This window comes from Armigeres subalbatus, chromosome 2 (genome assembly GCF_024139115.2).
Source record: "Armigeres subalbatus isolate Guangzhou_Male chromosome 2, GZ_Asu_2, whole genome shotgun sequence".
Lineage (NCBI taxonomy): Eukaryota > Metazoa > Arthropoda > Insecta > Diptera > Culicidae > Armigeres > Armigeres subalbatus.
The window spans coordinates 378,442,893-378,452,296 of NC_085140.1; the positions used below are offsets into that span (position 1 = coordinate 378,442,893).

The window sequence follows — 9,404 nt, forward strand, 5'->3', positions numbered from 1 at the left end:
ATATAAAAATGAAATGGTCTGTGTTCGTATCCGCATAACTCGAAAACGGCTGGATGGATTTTTTCATTTCTTCAGCAGAAACATTCGTTATAGTTTCCGAAGGGTTTATATGATATTTCCTCATGCAAAAATCATTAGTAAAGTTGAGTAAATCGTGAAAAACTAAAATAGAGAACCGTATGGAAACTTTCGCCTACTATGCAGGACAACGTCTGCCGGGTCGACTAGTATATAATAAAGACCAAAGCAAACGTTTTGTAAGACAATCGTATGGATCATTGAAATCAAGATTAAAATGTGCTTTTGTGACTATAGTTTGTTTTACTCAAGCCTTATAGCAGTGTTGGGAAATTCACAAATCTCATCCAGGATTCAAATCAAATTTACTTCCTTTGCCTAAAACAATGGATAGTAAATCCATACTTAAACATTAAATACTCTTTGTAAAATTAACGTCTTCGATTTTTCGGCACTGGTTTTAAATAAAACATAACTTTTAAGTGCATAAACACGACGCTTTTAAGAAAAGGCACTATCCGTCCGGCGCGTTTGCTTTATTGATTAGAACTGAGTAATTACAAAGTTAGGCGACTTTCTCCCCTCTTCGCGCTAGTTAAGATTTGGGCAGAGAAGAGGACTATGGAAATGAGTATTTATCTCCTGGTTCAAATTGATATCTCTATCTCAGATGCTGTATTTAAATGTTATTCTCACAATCTCAGTGAAGCTGATCATGTGCAGAGTGGTTCAGGTGGAGAATTGGCCAATTTAAATTACAACCGTATTATTCAATATTTTACACCACCACAGTGGTTACCCCATAGGTCATAAATCCAAAAACATGACTTTTTCGAAATTCAACAAGTTATCCCTAAACTGCTGCTTTAAGGTATACTATATAAGATACAATCTTTCATTTTTATAGAATTTGAGCTAATCTGCTCTGTATAAGGCTTCGAATTTAAAATAATAAATAAACTATGCGTGAAAATGTTGGCATACCTCAGGAAACATATGTTTTATATTTGAATTCCCTCTAGAAATATCCTCTGAGTAAATATTTACACTCTAATATGTCATCTACATGTTATTTCAGCTGGGACCGTCCGCAACCAACCAAAAAAACTCTACTGTGTCTGATGAACGGATTCACAATTTTCTTCTAAATTTCATTATTATCATCCACTAATAAAATATGTTTCCCCTTCAAAGCCCCTCCAAAAACATCCTTTAAGTAAATATTTACAGTCTTATCTGTCATCTAAAGGCTTTTTCAGCTGCGACCGTTTGCGACCAAGTAATTAGTAAACAAAATACTTTTCTATGTTTCTTCGACGGAAAAACAATTTTCTTCTAAATTTTGTTATCTTCATCCCCCAAGAACGTATGTTTCCCCTTCAAATCCCCTCTAGAAACATCCTCTAAGTAAATATTAACACTCTAATGTGTCATCTAAAGGCTATTTCAGCTGCGACCGTTTGCGACCAAGCAAATGATAAACAAATAACTTTACTATGTTTCTTCGACGGAAACACAATTTTTTTCTAAATTTTGTTATCTTCATCCTCTATGAAAATATGTTTCCCCTTCAAATCCCCTCCAGAAACATCCTGTGAGTAAATATTTACACTCTAATCTGTCCTCTAAAGGCAATTTCAGCTGCGACCATCTGCGACCAAGCAAATTATAAACAAATAGCTTTACTATGTTTCTTTGAAGGAAACACAATTTTCTACTCAATTTTGTTATCTTCTTCATCCACTAAGAAAGTATGTTTCCCCTTCAAATCCCCTCCAGAAACATCTTCTGAGTAAATATTTACATTCCTATCTTTCATCTAAAGGCTATTTCAGCTGCAACCGTCCACGAGAAAGCTGCGGGTAAACAAATAACAAAATTATGTTTGTTTAACAGATATAATATTTTCTGCTCAATTTAATCGTGTACCGCTTCAATTTCTTTTTGAATATCCTTTAAATGTATTCATATTTCTGGCTGCTGCATAAATGGCATTTCAGTTACCACAGTCTGCGACTGAGCTTGGAAATAAATAAACGATGATAAAAAATTACCAAAATTGATGAACACGAGTATTATGTTTTTTTTACCATGGTCAACTTTGTAAGACTGAATAGCATGTTTCTCCCCGATTTCCATTCTCAGACATCTCTGAGAAGATATTTATTTAAGTCGAGTCAAGTACGAGACACTGAAGACGGCCTTACTGTTGAGGTCGAAATACGTATCTGTCAAGAGTGGTGGAATTCAATGGGATTGTACAAACTCGTCTTATGACAAGGGAAGATATTAAAATTTGTAGCTGTCATTCAAGAGTGTGCAGATTAGTAAATAGTATATCGTGGATTATGGATAATTTATGTAAAAATATATTATATTTAACTTTAAATCGATATTAAACCTTTTTGCCTTTCTCATATACTAAGTATACGTAAAGGCTATACGTTTGTTCCAAAAACGAACTGTTATAGGATGCCCGAAGACCCATAGTATTAGATACCAGATGATTTATGTCTGTGCGTGTGTATTTATTAGGCATTTTTTATTTTTAGGCATTTTACTTCTAGACTAACATTTGCAAAGGGCGTAACAGCCAATATTTATTCCTTCTGATTCTTCGTCTACATATTTAGCTATATATGTGGACAATGAATCAGAAGGAATAAATTTGGATAATACGCCCTTTTCAAATGTTGATCTAGATTTAACCGATTTGTTCGGAACAATTCATTGCATTCGACGTGGAATCATATCCTTTTGTTTCCTAATAAAAATTGGCCAGATCGCACAATGGGTCTGAAAGTTATGGCAAAAATACTATTTTTTCATATGCACTAGAAAGGCATTGACACCACTAGGTGGAATAATAAGGTTTATTTTCGTTTACTACTTTAACAATAACAAGCATCTTCCCGCACACGCATCTTCCTCAAGAATGAAAATAAACGTTGTTTGTTGGATTTTTGCATATAATACTGAAATCGGCTCCGTAAAGTATGATAATTACTGAGCCTATCAAATAATAAAAAATAGGCTGTTTAACCCGAAAATATTAAAAAGTACCCCATTTTACCGTATAATTTTCGTTATTTATATTTATGACCGCCCTTCTAGGGGAATGGAACCACTGTGACCGGCCGCCTTGAAATACGCGAGATTTCAATCTAAAAGCGAACTAGAATAAACTTAAATTTTACAGAGAAACATTGCAATATTGATATACACAGTACATTGAACAATACTAAACAATTCAGCCCAAACTGCCCTCATATGATTATGATCCTTAGTGCTTCTAGAAGATGACTGCTTTTCACGACTTCTGTTGACGACCCTCATTGTAGAGCGGCTTCAAAACCGACTCTCGTAGAACCTTATTGGTCTTCACGGAACACTCGGGCGTGCACTCCCAAGTTCCGTGAACTTGCGATGATAACCGACCTGCATCAGATGAGAGGAGGTAATTTACAAGAATAATACGAAAATAACTTGACTTCCCTGGTGCGGAGGCTTGCGCGCCTCCGCGGGCGCTCCTGCGCCGTTGTGTTGCGTTCGGCAGTGAGCAAAACGTTCGATGAGAGTTACCTAGTACGGTGGTGTGATTCCGTGCATCGTGAGAGTCCTACACCAGATACGCAACTCGTTGCGTGACGTTCGTGTGGACCAGAGTAGTGTGACATTGAGTTGACATCCTTCTTGCGTAGTATGACTTACTTCTGCGTAGTGGTGACGTGTAGAGGCGTTGACGTAACTTTGCGTGACCATCCTATGCATCATCCTTCCAGCGTACTCGTAATGACGATGATAGCTTGACGTTTTCCGAATCAATACATGAAACCAGAATGTGCGCATCATAATGGAAACAAACCGATTCTCAACCGGTATGATGGAAGTTGTCAGCTAAGGGAATCGAGAATTGAGCAGCGAGGCAAGGAGTGAAGCAACAAGGCATCGCATCGTGGTAGAGGCGCAGAGCCTCCGGAGCAGGCAGGCAGCTATGGCGGACGAAACATTCCATAAGTTTTTTTTGTCAATTGTTAAAACACGAACACTTAACTGGTATGCGGGGACCGGTTAGTCCCCGCAGGTGCACCTGCACCTATGTTGATGTGATGACATCCAGGACACTGATGGACATCTTAGTGGAGGCGCATGCCCTCCTGTGGGCGTAGACGGCTATGGCGGACGGAACATTCTTTGAGTTTTTTCATAATTCATTAAAATAAAAATACTTAACTGGAGTGCGGGGACCGGTTGGCCCCCGCAGGCGCTCCTGCGCCTTCGTAGGAGGACTATGGGGTCCTTTAATCGTGTGGCAGGTTAGTGTTTTCGTGAATGGGCAAAACACATATTTTGGAAATTGCCCGGGTAAACGTACCGTCCTTCGTTTTTACCGCCACCACTCTTATGTTTCCATCCGCTCCTGCGTGGATTTGTACCACTCGACCGAGCAACCATTTTAGAGGAGGCATGTTGTCTTCTTTTATGAGCACCATGGTTCCCACACTCAAATTGCTCTTTTCTTTGTCCACTTCGTCCTATTATGTAGATCGGACAAGTACTGCGTGGACCATTTTGACCAGATACGTTGAACAAACGCCTGTGTTTGCTTCCACCTTGGCAGTTGGTTGTCTGGTAGCTCTGGAACTGATGGCTCTGGTATCGCTACAAGAGGCCGCTGGATGAGGAAATGTCCAGGTGTCAACACATCCATGTCCCCGGGATCGTTGCTTAACGGTGTAAGAGGCCGTGAATTAAGGCACGCTTCGATTTGCACCAAAATGGTCTCCAATTCGTCTGGAGTTACGATCTTCAAACCGATTGTCCTTCTCAAATGGTGCTTCATCGATTTTACAGCAGCCTCCCAGAGGCCACCGAAATTCGGTGACTTAGGAGGAATGAAGCGAAACTCGATTCCTTTGTCGGCTGCTGTGGACACGATTGCTTTCTGCGCTTGCTCCGTCATGAAGAGCTGCTGGAGTTCATCCAGTTTGCGTCTCGCTCCTACAAAATTGGTCGCGTTATCGCACATAATGACTTCTGGGATGCCCCTTCTGCCGGTGAATCGCTTCAAAGTACTTATGAAGGCCATAGTAGTCAAATCGCCTACCATCTCAATATGGACGGCTTTAGTCACCAGACAGACAAAAATAGCCGCGAAATACTTAACCATGACCCTCTTCCGGAATGGGTAATTAACTTGGAAGGGGCCACAGTAATCCACGCCCACTCGAAGAAATGGTGGCGCAGGTGTCACTCGAATTGCCGGCAAATCAGCCATTAGCTGTTCCTGAACGCTGGGTTTGTTACGAAAACATGTAACACAATCGTGAATGACTTTGCGTGCCAGGCTTCTGATGCTAAGAATCCAATATCTCTCCCTTACGCTGGCGATCAATAGCTGCTGACCGGCATGAAGAAGTTGCTTGTGGTAGTGACGCATTATAAGCAATGACAGAGGATGATTATTATCGAAGATGATGGGATGCTTTCTATTATGCCATCCACCAGCCGTGGATTCAATGAAACGATGCGGGATGTAGTTTTCACTTCTTCTCTTCTGCTCAGATCCGCAATCTCTTGACCAAAGCATTCTCGTTGAGCGATAAGTGTGAGTCTGCGAATGGCCCCTTCTCGATCAGCATGTGTAAGCGGTCCAATACGTCTTTTTGAGCGGTCAGCTTGGAGCGTGTTATCCTTGAATCTGATCCACCATGCAACAATATTCACTAGAGTATGGAACGACGACGTCCGAGTGAAGATAGCGTTAAATTCTTCAATGTTGACTACCGCAGCAACAGTTTGATCTGATTGTACGTTCTCCTCTAACAGCGCTTCTTCTACTTGCGATCTGGAGACCTCGATCGTCGTTGGCCAGCTCGACTTGTCTTTTAGCATCCAGCTAGACCCGCTCCACCAGAGGGAACAGTTCTTGAGCTGCTCTGGAGTTGCTCCTCGTGATATCAAATCGGCTGGATTATCTATGCCAGGGACGTGGCTCCACTGTCCTTTTTTCGTCAAATGCTGCACTTCGGACACTCGATTCGCTACAAACATCTGCCACCGTGATGGAATAGAAGCTAGCCAGTACAGGACAATCATAGAGTCCGTCCAAAAATAGGCCTCAAACGAACTCGGAATACTTTTTGAAACTGCTTCGTACACGTGGGCTAGCAGCAAGGCAGATGACAGTTCAAGCCTGGGGATGGTTTGCAGCTTCCTTTTCTTCTTGGTTGAACCTTCCAAAGGCGCCACCCTGGATTTTGCTATCAGCAGACGTGATGTTATCTCTCCATCCCAATCTACGCATCGTATGTAGATACATGCACCGTATGCTTTTGTGGAGGCGTCGTAAAACCCATGCAGTTCAACCGACTTGAGTTCCTTTCGAAATCCGATCCATCGAGGAATCTGCAGCTCCTTTAGACCTTCCAAACTGCTTCGATACTCACGCCACTGTTGCTGTAGATCTTCAGCTAGCTCTTCGTACCATGATATCTTAATCATCCACAGATGCTGAATGAATATTTTTCCGGCCACAATAACTGGCCCAATGAGACCACTTGGATCGAAAATTCTTGCAAGGTCAGAGACAGCGACGCACTTCGTTATGGCAGACTCATTCCACTCAGGTGCTTTGAAGTTGAAAAAATCTGATTGAGGCTCCCACACAAGCCCCAAGGTCTTGATTGCTGCACTTGAACCATCTAACTCGAAAGAAGTTCTTTCATCTCGATACTTTGGAGGTATCTGCTCGAGAATCTCGGGACAGTTTGAGCTCCATTTTCGCAGAGTAAACCCTCCACCGCGGAGTAGTTCTTGGACGTCTGCACAGAGTGTAATGCCTTCCTCGATTGAATCAACGCCAGAGAGCATGTCATCAACATAAAAATCCTTCACTAACATCTTGGCAGCTGCTGGATAACGATCTCCATCTAATTCAGCCAGGCGACTCAAGCACTTAGTTGCCAAATATGGCGCTGAAGCAGTGCCGTATGTCACGGTACACAGCTCATAGATTCTGATGGGATCGGTAGGGGAGTCACGCCAGAAAATCCTCTGCAATCTACGATCGCTAGGCTGTACTAGTACCATACGGTACATTTTTTCGACGTCGGCCACTATCGCGTATTGATTCCATCGAAAGCGTGTGACAATGGATAGCAGATCATCTTGTACTGTGGGCCCAACCATAAGGGCATTGTTGAGTGACACTCCACTGGTCGTTGCACAAGACGCATCAAAGACGACCCGCAGTTTTGTTGTGGTGCTATCTGGCTTCAGGATGCAGTGGTGAGGAATGTAGTATTGTGGTCCTCCTTCCTCCTCGTAATTCAGCTCTACCATGTGACCCAGTCGACGATACTCATGGATGAATTCCATGTACATCCTTTTCGTTTCTGGGCTTGACTCCAGTCTCTTCCCTCAGCCCAAAAAACGTTTCAGTGCTGTGGCCCTTGAGTCTCCCAATCGTTGGATGAGAAACTCCTTCTTCGGTAGCGTTACAACAAATCTACCGGTTGCATCGCGAATTGTTGTTCTGTCGTATATGGCCTCACATGTCGATTCCTCGACTGATAAAACGCTATTCGATCGACAGGTTTCCAGTTCCCAAAAACGCTTGAGTAACTGATCCACTTGCTCCGTGCAAAAATTGGCAACCATTGGTCTCGCAATACTCGCTTCGTCTGGTAATTTTCCGCACACAATCCATCCCAGCTCTGTATTTAGCAGTAAAGGTCCATCCTGCTGAGGTTTCAGCTTCTCGGTTGATAATACTTCGTAAAACAATCCTGCGCCCACGATGATGTCCACCACATTAGGTACGCAGAAAGTTGGATCTGCTAGCACGATGTCTTCAGGTAACTGCAATCTCTCACGGTTGATTCTCGCGCTAGGTAGAACAGGTTGTCACTTGCGGAAGAACGTAGAACTTCTCCTCCTTGGCGAATTCAGATATTCTTGAGTGAAGGTGAGCAGTGACCGATTGTTTACACCTTCTTGTAGCCTGGCCAATGCCGCTTACTGAGAAAGACTCCTGGCTCTTCTAAACTTCAGCTTCTGCGACAGGTTCTCCGACATAAAACTGAACTGGGAACCACTGTCCAGTAAGGCTCGAGCGAGCATAGTACTGCCGAAACTATCTTCAACAATAACTATTGCAGTTGCAAGTAGAGCTGGTCGATCTGATATGTTGTCAGAAAGAGATGCATTGTAGCTTGTACTTTGGGGTTGTGTTGTTGGTGGTGTTTCGTGTTGCGTGTTTTGTGTGCTTGTGAGGTTGGAATTGTTGGCAATATTTGATCGCTGAGATGGATGGAATTCTTGTGATAGTGGCTGTGTTCCTGAGGTTGAAGCATTCTGTGTCTGTATCTGTGGGTTCTGAGGAGGACGTTGGAATCGCTTGACCGGCTGTGGAACTGACTGACGGGAGAACGATTGAGCTGTGCTAAGATGTAACATAGAATGATGCCGTTCACCACACACGCGACACGAACTCCGACTGCATGATTTAGACACGTGACCACGACCTAAGCAGTTAAAGCATAAACGGTTCATCATCACTGCATTTCTTCTTTCTTCAACCTTTAGAGTCTTGAACTTTCCGCACATGAATGGTGAATGCTGATTTCCTCCGCAGAATGGGCAGACGGATTGAGCTTGAAGTTGGATTCCAGTGTAGCTGCCGGCCGGTTTCGTTGTCTTTTTCTGATCCGACTGAAAGCCTTTTACACCAACCGACTGGAGAACGATACAGTGGTTTTTCAGGAACTTTAGCATGGCATTATACGTTGGAACATCTCGTGACCGATGCTCGGTTTCCCAGAGTCTCAGAGTTGTAGTGTCCAACTTGCTCGCCAGCATGTATGCTAAAATCGTGCTCCATTTAGCAGTTTCTTCTCCCAGCTTATCAAGCATTTGAAGATGTTCATCAAATTCACTTAAAATGTGATTTAGTGAATCGAAGCATTCCTTGCGTACTGGCTCCAACGCAAAAGAGCGTCCAAATGCGATTTGACCAAGAGCTTCTTGTTTTCATACCGTGACTCAAGAGCCTGGCACGCTATGGTATAGTTGACTGCGGTCATCTCGATCGACTCTATCTCTTGGAGAGCTTCTCCGGAAAGGCATGAACGGAGATACGTGAATTTGTCAATCGCTGATAGTTGACTATTGTTCGCTATCAGGTTCTTGAAGGAATCGCGAAACGTTAACCAGTCCCGCAGGTTTCCTTTGAACAACGGCAGCTTCAGTTCTGGCAGTTTCACATGGGATAGCTGTTGCGTCACCGTGGCTGCAGGTGCAGCTTCATTAAGTTGATTAGGACTCGGAATACAGGCCTGTAACTGTCGTCTCAACGTGAAGTACTCGTCGACAAACTCCTTCAT

The 9,404-nt window shown here is 42.9% G+C and overlaps 3 protein-coding genes across 3 annotated transcripts; all 3 read right to left on the bottom strand.

Moving 5' to 3' along the window:
- Positions 1–3,328: 3,328 nt before the first annotated feature.
- Positions 3,329–5,107, bottom strand: LOC134210140 (uncharacterized). Its single transcript, XM_062686165.1, has 3 exons — positions 4,610–5,107; positions 4,394–4,553; positions 3,329–3,456 (listed from the first exon to the last, which is right to left on the bottom strand). The coding sequence occupies exons 1-3, from the start codon at positions 5,105–5,107 to the stop codon at positions 3,329–3,331; spliced, it is 786 nt and encodes a 261-aa protein (XP_062542149.1).
- A 350-nt stretch (positions 5,108–5,457) lies between these two features.
- Positions 5,458–7,404, bottom strand: LOC134210141 (uncharacterized). Its single transcript, XM_062686166.1, has one exon. The coding sequence runs from the start codon at positions 7,402–7,404 to the stop codon at positions 5,458–5,460; it is 1,947 nt and encodes a 648-aa protein (XP_062542150.1).
- Positions 7,405–7,440: 36 nt separating this feature from the next.
- Positions 7,441–9,404, bottom strand: LOC134210143 (uncharacterized). Its single transcript, XM_062686167.1, has 3 exons — positions 9,058–9,404; positions 8,042–8,956; positions 7,441–7,909 (listed from the first exon to the last, which is right to left on the bottom strand). Exons 1-3 carry the CDS (start codon positions 9,402–9,404, stop codon positions 7,441–7,443), a joined length of 1,731 nt encoding a protein of 576 aa, XP_062542151.1.

Excerpts from the sequence above, each read along its gene's own strand:
- LOC134210140 (XM_062686165.1), bottom strand. The coding sequence starts at position 5,107 with ATGGCCTTCATAAGTACTTTGAAGCGATTCACCGGCAGAAGGGGCATC. Across the intron at positions 4,554-4,609 it reads GGAAGCAAACACAGGCGTTT|GACGAAGTGGACAAAGAAAA; the intron begins GTTCAACGTATC and ends TCTACATAATAG. Across the intron at positions 3,457-4,393 it reads GGCGGTAAAAACGAAGGACG|GTCGGTTATCATCGCAAGTT; the intron begins GTACGTTTACCC and ends CATCTGATGCAG.
- LOC134210143 (XM_062686167.1), bottom strand. The coding sequence starts at position 9,404 with ATGAAGGAGTTTGTCGACGAGTACTTCACGTTGAGACGACAGTTACAG. Across the intron at positions 8,957-9,057 it reads TGCCAGGCTCTTGAGTCACG|TGAATTTGATGAACATCTTC; the intron begins GTATGAAAACAA and ends TCACATTTTAAG. Across the intron at positions 7,910-8,041 it reads AGAGCCAGGAGTCTTTCTCA|CGCGAGAATCAACCGTGAGA; the intron begins GTAAGCGGCATT and ends TGTTCTACCTAG.
- LOC134210141 (XM_062686166.1), bottom strand. The coding sequence starts at position 7,404 with ATGTACATGGAATTCATCCATGAGTATCGTCGACTGGGTCACATGGTA.